The following is a 17723-nucleotide window of genomic DNA, read 5'->3' on the forward strand; positions in this document are numbered from 1 at the left end:
CACACAGCAGCTTAACCAAACAGTCTACGTATAGTCTGCTTTTTCTTCTTCACCAAGCCTAGCTCTGCTCCCACTCCCATCAACCTATTGTCCCACATATTTACAGTTCAACAAGAGTGCCAACTGCGCCTCATTCTCCACTGCCATAGGAAAAGGGAAACCAGAGGAAAAGCAAAGCAAATTATCTACAAGGAGTATGAGGTTAAGTTTCCACCTGCAGCTGAAATTCTGTAAAAACAAAAAACAAAACTGAGGCTGAACAGAAAATAGAGAAGGAGCACAATCACAGTAGTGGCCTATTTTCATTGAAAACTAAACCTTTCACAGGCCAAGTTCATCTGTTTAGCACTCTAGAAGCACATCTTATGCTTACTGACTCTGCAGAGAATTTCAGAAATCTCCCACAATCTGAGCTCACTTTAATTTTTTTAAAAAGAAGGATATTGGTACATGTGACTGATTTAGGAAACTGGAAAAAGCCGCTCACAATATGGCCATGCAGAGACAGACTGTTTCCATGACATGCTCCAGTGGCAAACCATTGTGTTGCTTGTCAGGGGTCACCAGGTAATGAGTCCCCACTCTGCCAGTCTTGCTTTTAACTGCAGAAAAACTCTTCCCCCCTCGGACGCCATAGAAATGATGGCCACTACCTGCCTGCACTGGCACAGGGGAAAGCTCAAGCTAGGAGTTGATACAATGCATTGCCCCATTTTGTTCATTTTCACCTTTAAACCACATTTCACAACCTAGGGCATCGATCTGAATAGACTACGATCAGGTATGAGACATAAAAGATCAGCAAAACAAATACCGCACTAAAAGGCGCAGTCTTAACACAGCCATTCATTCAGCTGGCAGTTTGTGAGAGGTACTTCTCATGAGACTCCAGAGCAGGGGTAGGCAACCTAAGGCCTGTGGGCCGAATGTGGCCCAATCGTCTTCTCAATCCGGCTTGAGGACAGTCCGGAAATCAGCGCATTTTTACATGAGTAGAATGTGTGCTTTTATTTAAAATGCATCTTCGGGTTATTTGTGGGGCCTGCCTGGTGTTTTTACATGAGTAGAATGTGTGCTTTTATTTAAAATGCATCTCTGGGTTATCTGTGGGGCATAGGAATTCGTTCATTTAAAAAAAAAATTTCAAAATATAGTCCGGCCCACCACATGGCCCACGGCTGAAAAAGGTTGCTGACTCCCCTGCTCCAGAACAACTGAGACAGGACTTTTCATGCTTATAAGGCAAATGACATTCTACTGGCAAGACTTGAGCCATCCAGCTTAAGGAAGTAGGAAATGGCCTTATACTAACTCAGACTGGTGGGCTCTTCAGCATTATATACTGACTGGAAGTGGCTCTCTGGAATTTCAGGCCAGGGTTCATAGCAAGTTGGTACACTATTCCTTAATTCTAACAATATGCCCATCCCACCATCTCTCTCTATTCTGTACTTGGCCCCAAACTAGTGGACCTCAGAGTTCAAGGAAAAAGTGAAGGAGAATTCCTAAGCTTGAAATATGCCCACCCTGACAAATAAGAACAACCAAAACTCCTTTCTTGGGTAACTCTTGAGTTTATGAAAGATCCACTGCGTTTTCTTAAAATTTCAAGTTTCATCTTATGCCCAAAGACTCCATGCAAGTAACAATCAACTAAACAAATCATAGTTAAATCAACGACAGATATGAGCCTTACCATATTAATTCCATTAATTAAAACCAGCCAGAATAAAAAAATAGAAAAGGTGTTCTATGCACTCTCTGCATAAATATTTTTAACATTTGCTACTGAAAGAAACACTATTGGCATGATCACAATATGCACAGTCAATGTTGATATGAAGTTTCTACATGCAAATAAGGGGTGGGGTGGTAATAACTAAAGGAAATAGAAACTAACAAAAGTCAGGCATGTCAATGGAAGTACTTACCAAGACACTTGAAGGGAACAACAATGTGGGTGTGGCCTTTGCACTGCTTCTTGCCTGTTTTACACCAGTTTTCAATGCTGACTGGCTCATTGGCTTCCACCACATTTGTAATCTGAAGCTCTGGATAAATCTATTTTAAAAGTGAAAAGAAATACTATACACATGGAGAATTGATAGACTCTTGGCAGGAGACAGGAAAAAACAACATTTTAAGAAGGAAAGATAACTCCTTAAGGGACACAAAATGTGCAAAAAGCCTGTTATGTTTATCGAAATAAGAAACTAGGTCAACAACAGGCCAGTTCACATGTAATGCCAAATCCCCATTTGGCATTACATGAACAACCCTTTTTCTCGCACATTCCCTTTTGCCTCCTCCTTCCCCCTTTACTTCACATATTCTGCTTTCCTAAGTAATTGTTTATTTAACAGAAACCATAACTTACTTCTACACTTGAATAAGCAAACTATAGTTTGCATGAGTGAATTCTGGTTGTGCCTTGTGGTGTTATATTAAACACAAATATGTTTAAATTGAACACCACTCAGACCTGACCATCTCCTATACAGATGAGGAAATTCCTGAAGGTAGTTATTCTGGGCTTGAAAATACTCCAGCCTTGGAAGTTGCAGAAAAATCAAATTTTATCAAGGGTAAAACCTTTCAAGAAAAAAATCTCCCAAAATTCACAACTACCAACACAATGATGCTGGTTCTTTGCTTCCTAAGCACAAGAACATATGCATGACTTACACATATGCTGAAAGCTTCCTCCTCTATTTGCTTGGGTGGGCACTATCAGATTGTTGCTACCAATGCAGCACCTTAAAGAAGCCAAAACATGCTGCTGTTGTAACACCAATCACCTAGCACAGCCACGATGGTGGCTTTGGGGTTAGTATCCTGGTTGATATGGCCAGGTCAAACACAGGAAATGAGATTGTATCAAGTGCACCTGCAACCTTAAGGCCAGAACCTGCAGCTTACAGTCATTCTTTGTCACTTCTGCTCATTGATGCACTATCACTGAAGTTAACAGTCATCAGGATCTAAATGATGGTTGAACTATCACTACTTACCTCAGGTAACAAGGCAACTAGTGATATGCAGTGTGTGTGTGTGTGTGTGTGTGTGTGTGTGTACACACACACAGAATGTATGTCATTGCAAATACTTCAGAATAGCTAGCCAGAGAAAGGAATGCAATCCCCAAACCTTTTACAATGGAAGCCTTTGCAAAATGCTGAACAGACATGGGTAACACAAATCCAGTGCATATGAGTTTTCATGCACAGGGGAACTACGTCACAAGTGGGACTTCCTCGCGATCTCTATGTTGTGGCAAAGTGCTTTGCGGAAGGGACTGCACTGCAGTTGGGAAATTTAGCTGAAGTTATGAGTCATCAGGATCTAAACAAAGGTTGCACCAGCTACAAAGAATGATTGCTTACCTCCTGGCAGTACTGCAGAATCTCTTCTTTCCTTTCAAAACAGCTATTTGTCCCAAAAGTATCAGGTTCCCATTTTCCAGTCTGGATATTGACATGCATATTAAGCTTTCCACAGAACATGGCAATCTGAGGCTCAGCCACAGCAAATCCTGTGCCGGCATTGGCAGCAAGTGCCTATGGAGAAAAAGAAGTTAATGTTACACACAAGTAGCTTTTTCATATTTTTATTTAAGAAATTTATATCCCACCTTTCAGGGCAAAGATCTCCCAAGGGAGGTTATAAACATAATAGAAGTATAAAACATGTGTTAAAATACATATAAAACAATCCAATTACAAAACTAAAAACAGCAGCAGTTAAAAGCCACCACACTTTCACCATGAGTTGAGGAAAAGAACTTTGGAAAGAAAAGAACTGAGGAAAGAACTTTGTACTTCATAAAAACAACCCTCTCTTGCACCATGAATATGGTGAGCCTTCAGAACTTGAAAACTTCCTCTCACTGCAATGCAGCTTGACAGACCAATGCAAACCTACTACTGGTCCTGATAAGCTAAGCTTCATGACCACACTTCCAGGGGGCTGTTGTTCCTTCTGCCCACTGGAAGGAGAATACAAGGCAAATTGGTCCTTAAAGCCACCTATTAATTCCTTCCATTGGTGTGTGTCTCATGCATGTCTTTCTTTACTGATAAAAGTGACCCTTCTACACCATTTCAAAACAGACAAAGGAATTCAAAGACATTTCCTTAATTAGGAAGGTGGTGTGTGAATACATCCAAGTATGTGTATATAACAGCCACATTTGGACTATCATATCTCAGATTGGTGGCACTGTGGTCTAAACCACTGAGCCTCTTGGCTTGCTGATCGGAAGGTCAGCGGTTCGAATCCCCGCGACGGGGTGTGCTCCCATTGCTCGGTCCCTGCTCCTGCCAACCTAGCAGTTAGAAAGCATGTCAAAGTACAAGTATATAAATAGGTACCGCTCCGGCGGGAAGGTAAATGACGTTTCCGTGTGCTGCTCTGCTTTTGCCAGAAGCAGCTTAGTCATGCTGGCCACATGAACCAGAAAAACTGTCTGTGGACAGTTGTCGGCTCCCTCGGCCTGTAAAGCGAGATGAGTGCCGCAGCCCCAGAGTCATCTGCGACTGGACTTAACTGTCAGGGGTCCTTTACCTTTACCTTTTTATCTCAGACTATTAAACTAACATATGTGCAAGTTTTTTGTTCATGCATACACCTCCTTTGCTCCTCCCTTCAGCTGATAGTTGCCATTAAACCTATTGAACTATAACTATTCAGTTATTTCTTCCAGACTGAAAAAGGTTACAGCTTCAGAACAAGTGAATATACTAAACTGTGGTTTGAATCTGGTTTAACATCTTGGCTTGTACTGAAGCTAGCAGCCTTGTTTTCCTACTTTGGATGAAATGTGAAACTATAGTTAAAAGGTTCCCTGGTTTAACTGCAGCTGACAAAAAAGCAAGGAACCAAGGGGCTCCATGCACAAGCAAGACTTGCTGCTTAACCAGGCAAGACATGACTGCCTGAACCAGTTCAAAAAGACAATATAATTTCAGGCTAAACTAAGCTGCCCCTGGAGAAAGAGGACTCAATCAGTAAAGATGCAACGACATTCACTGTCAATGCCAGAAGTTATGAATTAGCAGAGCTGAAGAGCTTCACTATAGCAGCTTCGCTCTGCTGCTGTTCCCCAAATAAGATCAACTTGAGGGGTACAATTTTAGATGGTGGAACAGAATCTTCATCATTATTGTTTGCTATTTTCAACCTTCATTACAATTTTCAGTTCCCTTTGAGAATCTAATATGAGGGGGCAGAAAGAAAATAAGCAGGGTTTTATCAGGAGAGACTAGTTCATCTCCAAGATCCAGCATGGCGATGGTTCACAATCTGTGAATAGGAAATATGCCTATTAATTTGACTTCAATATTGTGTGTGTGTGTATATATACATATACATACATACATACACACCAACACTAGCACCTATACCAATAAACCTAGTATACTTGGTGACTAATCATTTAATAATGTATCCCATGATGGTTTCAGTGTTATCCGTAACGCATTATAAAGAAAATGACAAATATTTAGTAAGACCAACAAATTATTCTCTGCCTAGGGCCCGAACCTGATGCAAGGAAAGCGAAATGTTTTGGCATATACGACACACTACAGGTACAAAAGTTTGGAAACTCAGCCTAAACCAGACATCAATACACCAACTGGACCAGTGACCCAAATGGAGAATTTGTGATTTACTACTTTGTTCTCTCAGAGGAGGATTCCTTCAAATACTTTGCCTAAATTAGAAAGAAAGTTGTTTGGCCCCAACACCAGGAATATTCTTAACACTTCTAGAAAACAGCCTCACATCCTCTTTGGGAAGGGAGGGACAGCATTAGCACAGGAAGGAAAGAAGAAAACACAATGGCATAGAGAGATTCATAGAATCATAGAGTCGGAAGAGACCACAAGGGCCATCGAGTCCAACCCCCTGCCAAGCAGGAAACACCATCAGAGCACTCCTGACATATGGTTGTCAAGCCTCTGCTTAAAGACCTCCAAAGAAGGAGACTCCACCACACTCCTTGGCAGCAAATTCCACTGTCGAACAGCTCTTACTGTCAGGAAGTTCTTCCTAATGTTTAGGTGGAATCTTCTTTCTTGTAGTTTGGATCCATTGCTCCATGTCTGCTTCTCTGGAGCAGCAGAAAACAACCTTTCTCCCTCCTCTATGTGACATCCTTTTATATATTTGAACATGGCTATCATATCACCCCTTAACCTCCTCTTCTCCAGGCTAAACATGCCCAGCTCCCTTAGCCGTTCCTCATAAGGAATCGTTTCCAGGCCTTTGACCATTTTGGTTGCCCTCCTCTGTACACGTTCCAGTTTGTCAGTGTCCTTCTTGAACTGTGGTGCCCAGAACTGGACACAGTACTCCAGGTGAGGGCTGACCAGAGCAGAATATATTTGTTTATAAAGGCTCAATATTTGGGATAAGAGACTTCTTTCAGAGGCAGCTTGACAAATTTATTGAGAGGAATGACTTCTGTCTTAAACAATCTTGCACATTAACTGATAAATGGTTGGCTTTAGACTCTATAACCAGTCTGTTATGAGTGTGCTCTGTCCTCTGAACACATTGTTAAGTCACTGTAGAATCAAGTCAAGGGAGCCTGATCCCTTGAATTGAATTCTTGCAGGCAAGTCTGAGAATCCATACCATAAACCTCTTGTTCTCCACACTTGTGCAGCTTCTCATTCGCACTATCAAACAATGACAAGCACCAACTCCCTATGCCCATGTCCTCTGGAGATCTTTCCACCTTTCTCCTCCTTATCACTTTGGGCTCAAAGGCAGTCTTCCATCTACTGTATTGGGAAGCCAAATATTTTTTCTACCCTTGAGCTATGGTATCCCACTTTCAAAGTACCTGCTATAGACCTGGAACGTTCAGTCTTAATTGCCTTCCTAGACTACAGAATCCATTTACTACAGAAAAGTAAAGGGAGTCTGAAATGAATATAAAATAAAAGCTGTACTCCCTTCTTTGCCTTCATGTAGTTTCTCCATTAAGCAAAATCTGTTTACAGCTGACAAAAGTTGCATGCAGGGCACACCGATTTCTAGTCTGTAGGCTGATTAAAACGAGCCTTTCTACCACACACTATGGTATTCACATACAGGTCCTGAACAACCTGGAATTACTCAAATATCAGGGGAGGACAAATGCAAATGTCTGTCGTTTGAAGACCATATTAGCAAGCAAATGAAACGTTTCAGAAAGAGAGGGTGGAACAGTGTTCAGTGCCAGGAGAAACAGGAGACAGGGCGTGTCTGGAATGTTAACCTTGGGTGTTCACATGCTGCATTGTGCAAAAATAGTCCTGGACTTTGACTTATAACATGCAAAGGATTTATAAGGTCTATCCTACTGTGAGCCACTGTAATTTTCTTTCTTAGAATGGTACTAACAAATGTATACAGCAAAACCAAGTGCAAGAAGCTGCAAGGTCAGCTATGCCTATTAGAAATTCATCCAAAATTTGTTCTGAACCAGCATGAACCTTGTTCAAACAAAGATCTTTAAGTCAAGAGGATGCTGTGTTTAAACATTAATGCTGAAGTGTTTATTTTAGCCATCTTTTCAGCTTATCGCCACATTACTAAGGGAAGCTTATCCCTTTACTAAGGGAAAGGTATCGCTCCTCCTTGGATTGTTCAAATAGTTTGCATATCACTGGAGACAGGTTGCCATAGAGACATTTAAAATACTTTATTCGCAAGTGAATAAGCTAAATGAGTCACTCACCCTCAAGATGTTCCTGTTACCTAAAGCAAGTTCAGGTAGATATATGAACCACAGAAAAGAACATTTCATGTCCAGCAGTGCTTAGCCAATATCATGTACACAACATTTTGAACATCAGAGTCCAATCAGGCTGCTTAAAGCATTCAATTGAATTATGCTAATCATCCAAGCATATGGACATTACGCATGGGGCAGCACACAAATGTCCTAAATAAAAAACTATATAAATAAATAAGTCACCAACATCAGCTAAGGGTTGTACATCCTTTCATAAGCCTAGCCTAAGTGTTCAAGTCAAGACAAACCCACATCACACACATCAGTTGTATGAAACAAAATTACAGTTGTTCATAAACCCAGACACACACACACACATTCCAACTGAATGTGAGACATGTTAGACCTTCTAATTAAACAGAAGTTACAACAAGGATTTAAAGATCACGTACATTACACAAAACAAGAAGTGGCAATTCCAGGATCGTGGGAGTGAGTAGACTGAACTTCCTTCCTTTCTGCCTGAAGTTTTGATCTGAGGACAAAAAAGTCCTTTCTTAACCCAATAGCAGGTTTCACTCTCATATGTGGCTGAAAAACCTCCTACTAGGTTCATCTGTGACATCCCACTAGTATGTACTCTCCTACCACCACTGCAAAAAGCCTTCAAGGCATTTCTTTAGATGTTCTGGACATTTTCTGCCAAATTCTGCTGCAAGTTTGCTTTCCACAAAGACATATTCTGCTCTGTAGTAACTTCATTGAAATGGACAGTTTGTGCATTTTCCCAATCCAGGGCAAACCTGGTGAAGCTTGCTTTTTTTTTTCCTGAACAAACTCAATTTCAAAAATTTCCACTGAGCTGCAAAATAAATGATCAAGAATCAACATTAATCTGAAGGCTGGAAGGGGGCACAGATAGGAGGAAAATTCCAGGGTGGGGGTTGTTGTTTTTTTTTCAATGTCTTCACATCCAACCACAATATTGATTTATTTTTCATTTTTAATGTCTAGCTTCTTTAATTGGTCTGCTTTACTACTGTTTCTATGCCACCAGCAGCCAGTGGAGATGAAAAGACTTTTAATCATGTTGCCTGGAATGGAGAGAATTGCAATCCAGCCAACAGGCTGCTAAACTATGTGTTTCCTTCAAAACAGCAGCAGGTTCTACAATGGCATTTGCACAGCTGAGGCAGGTCTCTGAAATTTTCGTTGGCCTGGGTGGTGGCCTAACTGCTCTTTGTTTTACTTTATGCAGGATGCAAAATTTGTCGTGAGTGCTTGCTTAAGTATTTATGGTGATTAGTGGTGCAATCTAAGTACATATGGAAAGAATGTTTACTTAAAAGCACATTAATCCTAATCATTTAGCCTCAAAATCAACCAATACTGAGACCAGAGTCATCAGCAATGACAGATTTTAACCAGGCCAACCCCTGCGTGGTGGTTCATATGAGGCAAGTGATGTGAAATCTCAATATTTTTTTAATTGGAAAAGGTTCTGATGCCCTGAGTGGATCCTATTTAGTATATTTGCTTGACTTATTTAGTACAGTGATACCTCTGGATGCGAACGGGATCCATTCCAGAGCCCCGTTCGTATCCTGAAGCGAATGCAACCCGCGTCTGCGTGTGCGCAGGTCATGATTCGCCACATCTGCACATGCGAGTGGCATCATTTTAAGCGTCTGCGCATGCGTGAGCGGCAAAACCCAGAAGTAACGCATTCTGTTACTTTCGGGTCGCCACGGGGCGTAACCTGAAAACGCTCAACCTGAGGTATGACTGTACAGTGGTACCTCGGGTTACATACGCTTCAGGTTACATATGCTTCAGGTTACAGACTCCGCTAACCCAGAAATAGTACCTCGAGTTAAGAACTTTGCTTCAGGGTGAGAACAGAAATCATGCTCTGGCATCGTGGCAACAGCAGAGGCCCCATTAGCTAAAGTGGTGCTTCAGGTTAAGAACAGTTTCAGGTTAAGTACGGACCTCAGGAACGAATTAAGTACTTAACCCAAAGTACCACTGTACTGTAAACCGAACAGAAAAAAATGCATAATTTACATACTGTGCATGGCAACCCATGCCGGTAGTGTAGATTTTGGCTCAACTCTGTCACCCTTCCACTCCCCCCAAAGCTCAACAACTTTTGAAATATGGTAACCCTAGAGTTAGAAACGAAGTTTTTGGAAGGGGGCTTAATGGAGGAACAAGAGAACAGCAGTTTGAATTCTCCCCAACAATCATCATGATTCCCATCTGCATTTGACTTTATTAGTCAGCAGGCCCCAGACTCCACTACAACAAAAACTAAGTTGAAAGACTAATGGAAGACCTCTGAATGCAGGATGCTGTGTGAACAAGTTTTTATGTTAGACAACAGCAATTAACTCCTGAGATTAGTATGCACTGTCACTCTGCAGAGCACTTCTAACAAAACTTAGATTCAAGTTCACCCATGAGACACCAAAGAGGATTTGTCAAAGCAAACACTTGGTGTCACATCTTGTAATTGCAGCATGAACTAACTGGAAGAGTGAGACTATTGGTTCTAATATTTAAGGCGGCACACAGCAGCATCACAGACTTGTGCACATTAACTTGGGTTGGAATCAACTGAAATAGATTAACCCAAGCCACTAAAACTGGGACAATTTATATAAGGCTATTCAGAACAGAAAGACTTTGGTACAAACAACTGCACAGTTAAGCAATCTTGGAGGCAGGGGGAGATTTGTTTACTTGCAATTCTACCAACATATTTACATTATTTATAGGCTACCCTAAAACAAGAAATTATCTGGATGGCTCACATAATAAAAGCCACAGACCTCTAAAAAGATTTAAATCAGATCTAAAAACTGGAGAGTGAAGAATAATCAACAAGGTCACACTGCCCCCCCCAAGGGCTATCCAACAGAGCGATCAAGGCAATTTCATTATTAAAAGCAGAACTAAACCTCAATTTAAATGGCTCTACTTCATCCAAGAGTGCTTAGATTTGGCTAGCAGCCACCCACTCCAGCACTTTGCCCAAGAAAGGGATGTTACCCAGCACCCTGTTGCTGCTCAGATCTTCTGGGTTTCACAGAGTGACAATCTGAACAGCCTAATCCTGTTCCCATTTCAGCCTTATGGCATTCAATCATAGGTCCCATTCTGTCCCATTTTCTGGAAAGACAAGTTCACATTTAAACTGTACACATTGTGAACATACTTGCGTAAAATTTACCCTTTTCAGTGTACTCATCCATACAATACATATTAAATAATACATGTGTACATACTTTTTGTTCACCAAATGCTACAACACAAATTTCATGAAATGTGTAATGTGACTTGGAGTTTCACTCTGATCCATAAGCAATTTCTGGTTATCAGATTACTCCTTTGTAAAATGTGGACGAAACAAATTCCTCTTCTATCGCTAGTTCAAGGTAAGCTTTTCCAGCAGCTGTATCAATTTTCTATAATGAAGCTGGGATCACTTCCCAGACCCAGCCAGCCAGCCATCTAATCTTTGCTAGAGATAATAAGCCAAGCCGGAAACTGATTTTACCAGGCTGGGGAGACAGTAGATATGTGTAAATAAAATAAAACAAAACGTGTTCCACAAAGCACGATGTCACTGAATGTAAACTTCTAGCATCAAAGGCACACTGAATGCGCCCACCTTGAAGCTTCAGTTTGTTTGCATTTAGTCAAACCAGAAAGGCTCAATGTGGACACAGGAGTTGTCCTAACTACCACTAATAATTCAGCTGTGGCTCCTTGTATTGAATTGTATTTAAACCTCATGTCTGGCAAGAACGCAAACAAAAGGGCTCCTGTCCTGCGGTTCTCAGTCAAGTATGAGCTGTCAGAGCGAGAGAGGCTGGCCAGTAAGATGTCAACTGAGCATGTCAATGTGCTGGTTGCAAAGGATAGAGTGACCACTGGTTAGCTGCAATAGTTATCTCCTAAAATAACACTAGGTGCTGGGACTTAAGAATTGAACTATTTCATGGGAAGAGTTTAGTCCTTAAAGGAAGTGGGGGGAAATCATTCACTGAGTTTGTAGGTATCCTATCCATTTCTTCCAATGATGTCATGAAAGGAGCACATGAGGCTGCCATGTTTGTCCATCTAGTCCAGCACTGCCTTCACTGTTAGCGACTCTTTAGGGTTGTGGGTCACTAAGCCTTTTCTTCAAAGCATTGTAACAGCCCACAGGCATAGTTTCAGCACTTCTTATTTAATGTTGTGCCTAATTTTTTCCTGGCTATTTAGTGTATTTTGCTGTTATGTATCGATTCACTACTTGTGGTTTCAATTGTAATTTGTGTAACCACTTAGTATTTTTTTAATACTAAACAAAACAAAAACAAATGAGCGAAATGAAACAAATCGAACAACAATGACTTCTGCCTTAATTAGACTGAGAATCGTCGTAGATGCAAACTCCTACATGTGAAGAACTCTGATGGACTCCAAATTCAACCAGCATGGCCAATGGTCAGGGATGTTCTGAGTTTAAGCCCAGCAACAACTGAAGAGTCACAGGTTCTCTGCCCTGTTTTAAAGTCACAACCACTTCGTTACATCAAGAGCTTTAACCAATCAGCTTTTATGATCCATCTTCATTTAAGGTAGATGTAACAAGAATTAATCACTACCATTACTTTTGATTTAGCCATGAAAAGCTTAGTTACATGAAGCAATGCTGCAAATAAACCAGCCAAGTGTAGTTTGAGCCAATCTGTGGTATAAAGTACGCTGACATTTTTCTTTAGATCTTATGCAGAATTAGCCATAAATTTCAGTGTACTCAACCCATGGGAATGTCTGTTCTAGAACCATTCAGAGGTTGAATAACCTTTCAGTAATGCATTAGCTCTCACTTTACTTCAGTGTACTGGAAATTCCAGCAGTTTCTTTGGAGCACTGATGAAATTCACTCTCTTCAGCAAGGACAAAGAATTTGTTCCTAGGAAATTGATCCTTAGAGATCGTATGTGTTCAGGAGCTAGCCTCAAGTATTCCCTTCTGCACCAACTCCCCAGCACTTGAAAAAACACTGGGAGGCAGAAAGAACACACAAGACTACAAACCTTTCCTGGCTGTAGACTTTAATCTCTGAGGTCACAGTCATACATTCACTGGATATTGATATTATTATTATTATTATTTACACATATACAGTAGATCAAGTTCACACATGCTTCAGGTTCATATATGGTTCACCTGTGATGTGCATGCCTTTTAGGATGAGACTAAGGAGGTAGATGTAGAAGGTTTTTAATCCATCAGTCTTCTGAAATTATTGTTGGCGTGGAAAGAATTTTGCATTGTGCTTCAAACTGTTTTTTCCTAGTTGCTCTTCCTGCCTTTATTCAGCAGCTAGATGGCTGGAGCTCAGGAAGACTAATTAATGCCTAACATAGCAAGCCATAGATCTAAAGATGAGCAACTCTTTTAAGCTTTAGTATTTTTTATTTTTTTAAAAGCTAGTATATGCAACAACACACTCAGGCAAGAGGGGAATAATTATTGTTTGTAGTCAGATCTGGTGCACCTAGATAATACCAGCCACTGTCTGACTCTGAATTTAAATAGTGCATAACAGCATACTTCTCTGGTTTTCTGGAATTCGTTTCACCCGATTTCTATAGGAAGCCCTAGTGCACAGATCCACTTTATGGCTAACATCAAGGTTCAAGGGAATATGCTACCATCACCCAATCTTAATGCCTTTTAGGAGGCAACACAGTCATGTGTAAGAAACTCAGCTGTACTCCATTTTATTTTGTAGTCTTAGACAGAAAAATACCTTGGAAGAATGTATCAGCCTTTCGGATTTTTACATTTCAGAAGTGGATGTTGGGAACGTTATGGCTGCATTTTTCTTCAATATAGTCTATCAATATGGAAATCTACTAGTACTTCTAATTATAATTGTTATAATAAAGTTGCTGTGGATATATACTGCACTGTTAAAATAAGTTTTGCTTCCTCAGCATGGACACCATACATAATTAGGGCATATTGAATTTTTCAAATTTCAAATTCCCAAAATGAGGGGTGCTAAAAAGTTGCAACCTTACTTGGGAATTCAAAAGATATTGTGTTTACATTAATATAGTTTAGTTTTACTTGGCAAATAACTACATATTTACTTTTGAATGTTTTTGTGACATTTCCAATAATTTTAAACTTGACTTGACTTAAACTTGACTAAAAAAACCTGATGAAACTTGTTTATATTTCTTATTAACTGATGTAATTACTTCCTAATGTTGTTTTATGATTACAAGGTAATGTTGTATACTTATCAGAACATGTTTTATGCAGAAAAACTATTTTTTAAAGAACATTACCTGACATTTTTAGAAGGTAAAGTAAAAATTCTTTGGTTTTTCTATAGCAGTTTATGCGCTTTTAAATCAAACATAGATTTACCAAGCTAAATGTTGTCCAACCACAAAAGTAATAGCAGTTTTGAATTCCTCACATCCAAAAACATATTTTGAAGACCTGTCACTGAATAAATTTGCAAAAATTAAGTTTGACCCATAAAATGACATTCTAATCATGTATATCATTGACATGTTTATATTTTGTTTCTCTTGTCTGTGTGCATGAGTGTAAATTGTGTGCACCAAAACATCTGATGAGGTGGGCTCTTGTTCACAACAACTTATGCCACCATAAAACAGTAATTTGTAGGTATGCAAAAACAGTCTGGTACATTACTTACTTAAATGTAAGCAAAAAGATATTTTTCTTTGAATTCCTCAATCTTCTTGGATATCCAAGGAATATGACAGTACCAGGACATCAGATACAAGATTTGTCCCAACACGAATAATCAAATAAATTAACTGTCAAGCCATGGTATTTTTTATGTAGTATCAAAGTTAGTGATACTCCTTTAAATGTGCATGTTGCTACTGGAGTTTATTTTCTTTTTGCATGCATTTAGATGACTCCTGTTTGACTGAAGCAATGTCAAATCTTGATACATATGTGCATTAGATAAACAGATCAGTTTTACTGGTAGAATTTAGTGCAAAGCCAAAGGACTCATTCAAGGTCATGGTAATTACGCTGACTGGATTAGTACCTATCCCTCCTCCTCCCACTAACCTCTGTAATTAGTCTTATAGGATGATAAATTACCGCTTTCCCACAGGAATTATGAAAGTTTAATCCACAAAGAAAGCTAAAGAAGTTGCCTTTGTTTTAGAGTTATGCACTTTTTGGAACGAGTCTGCTCCCTGCTCCCCCTGCAATGTAATAAAACATTTAACAATCATTCAGCATCCCCAGAAACATTTTTTTACAAGGAGTTCATAACTTACTTTAAAAAGGTGAGTACCAGGAACAGTCTTTAGACTCCTGGGTGTTCCTTGCTTCTGACCTAGATTATTTCAACTGTGGGCATCCTGCTTCAAAAGTAGGACTTCTCTTTTGCAATGAGAACTTTTAAAAGAACGTGACTAAGATACGCTGCAGTTCTGCTTGATCTATGTAGATAATATGAGTCTGTCTGTTGCTGACACAGCAGGCACTGCAAATCTAACCATACAAATTAATAATAATAACAACAACCATTACTGTTATTGTTACTATTACTATTACTATTACTATTACTATTACTACAGTGGTACCTCGGGTTAAGAACTTAATTCGTTCTGGAGGTCCGTTCTTAATCTGAAACTGTTCTTAACCTGAAGCACCACTTTAGCTAATGAGGCCTCCTGCTGCCACCACGCCACTGGAGCACAATTTCTGTTCTCATCCTGAAGCAAACCTCTTAACCTGAGGTACTATTTCTGGGTTAGCGGAGTCTGTAACCTGAAGCGTCTGTAACCCGAGGTACCACTATATGTACCACTACTACCATCACATTACACAACAACAACAAAACAACAACAATTATTGTTATTATTACTATTATTACTATTACTACTACAATCACATTATGCACACAAACATTCATCAATTGGGAAAGATCTTGGGATTATCTTTCTCCCAACAGCCGAGGCCAAACCATGAGTTTCAACATCTTCGCCCTCACCAAGTACTCAGAAATATTTGTTCATCCATTGGTTCTCTCATTCTCACACACCTGTCATCCTACCAGTGACTATGCCCCCTCAATTCAACCCAACTTTTAAAAGGAAAACTCTACTCTTGAATACTTTAGGGTTCCCCGTCCGCACTCACCTCTGAACTTCAGAAATTTGGAAGAATAGTGCAATGAAATATAAAGACAGCAGAAAAATACACATAATGCTGCACCATCATAGAATCAATAAAATGTCAGCATCTGGATCCGGCCCAATCGCCTTCTAAATCAAGCCCGCAGATGGTCCGGGAATCAACATGTCTTTACATGAGTAGAATGTGTCCTTTTATGTAAAATGCATCTCTGGGTTATTTGTGGGGCATAGGAATTTGTTCATTCCCCCCCCCCAAAAAAATATAGTCCAGCCCCCCACAAGGTCTGAGGGACAGTGGACTAGCCCCCTGCTGAAAAAGTTTGCTGCCCCCGGTTTTAGAAGCTTGCTTTAAAGGCTAGGGAAAAGCAAGCAGGACAAGGCAGGCTCCCTCAGGAAGCAATTCCAAAAACACAATGCTGCAACTGAAAAGAACCTGTCTCATGTTCCCCCAGTTCACTTCTAAAGGTGGGAGAATAAATAAAAGACAACCTTCTTTAATTAAAATGCCCAGCACCCTAGGATTTCAGCAAACTCTTAGCCTTAACAGGAACCTAAAGGCAAACACTATAACTGTGCAGCCACATCACCTCCAAACTAACAAATTCAGTGGTCACAAAGTAGTGAGATCAAGCTATGATGGAAGAGTAAAAAAGCTATCCAGCACTTAATATAGCCATAAACACACACACACACCCCCGCTCAAAACCAATGAAAAACTACAGGTGGCCAACTCTATTCAACAATTATACATATTCAGTGCTGGAATTAACATCTCTGAATATTTACATGTTTAGTTACTGATTAGAGGTCATATCCTCTTTGAAACTATGTCCAGGTACATGAGGCAGTTAATGTGGAAACACAAAATGAGATATCTGATCTGCAAAATGGTGCTGAATTCACATTTCAGTCTTTCAAAGATAATTGTAACTGGCACAGGCCTATAGAAAGTCATCACCCATTATACCATAGCAAGGGATTCTCTTTTATTATGGTAAGCATTGTTTGCATTTTAGAGATAACACATTAAAACCATGACTAGAGAACCATGAGCTTTTTTTTCCTAGCCAAAGATGTGTTTGCCAACCACTGCTCCAGACTATAGATGTCTCTTTTTTACTACATGAAAAAGTACTAGAAACAGTAACTCAAAGTCATGGAGCAGATATTGTTTAGGACTGTATAGCATGGATTGATAAACCCTAGACTGAATGGCATATTTTCCATTGCATCAACAAGGTGAATCTTCGTTCATTTCACTTTGATAATGCTTTTGATAGTTTGGCAACTTCAAATGAAATGTCTTTTGTTACAAAATGAGACTTAGAGTCAATATATTCATATGTTGGCTGGCAGCACCACCTACATTACACAGGAACAAGTTACCTTGGTATCATATAAGGCTTAACTCTTGCTTTGAATTGATTAATAGAATGATGAGCCTGTGACTCAGTATTTACTTGCTAGCACAAAGCACTGTCCCTACGTTCAGTGAAAATGCAACGAAGGTGAGGGAAACAGCCATTCATTTATACTTAAACTGAGGGTGGGAGGGCAGGAACACCTTATGAAGTGTGTTATGCTTATTTTGCCTTGAGTGCAGGGGTCATGAATCAACAGCTGCTTGCTGACCCATGCATTCCTGGCAAAATGAAGGCAACACATTTCACAAATGAAAAGGAACTTATTATTTCCTATACCGCAACTCCATGGACAACATTTATAAAGTATGAAACAGCCCACACAGCTGATTTTAGTGTACACTCTCCAAGTGCCAGAGTTTTTGGAAT

At 39.9% G+C, this 17723-nt stretch overlaps 1 protein-coding gene across 6 annotated transcripts in view; it reads right to left on the reverse strand.

Moving 5' to 3' along the window:
* APLP2 (amyloid beta precursor like protein 2) overlaps positions 1-17723 on the reverse strand; it is a 55615-nt gene that overhangs the window by 27755 nt on the left and 10137 nt on the right. For all 6 annotated transcript variants that reach the window (XM_080983466.1, XM_080983465.1, XM_080983464.1 and 3 more), the window contains exons 2-3: positions 3384-3557; positions 1932-2061 (exon numbers count right to left, since the gene is read on the reverse strand). In XM_080983466.1, the coding sequence (XP_080839592.1) occupies positions 1932-2061; positions 3384-3557 (304 nt within the window). The remainder of the gene's footprint in view (positions 1-1931; positions 2062-3383; positions 3558-17723) is intronic.

The sequence above is a fragment of the Podarcis pityusensis genome (assembly GCF_964106645.2).
Source record: "Podarcis pityusensis genome assembly, chromosome: 15".
Lineage (NCBI taxonomy): Eukaryota > Metazoa > Chordata > Lepidosauria > Squamata > Lacertidae > Podarcis > Podarcis pityusensis.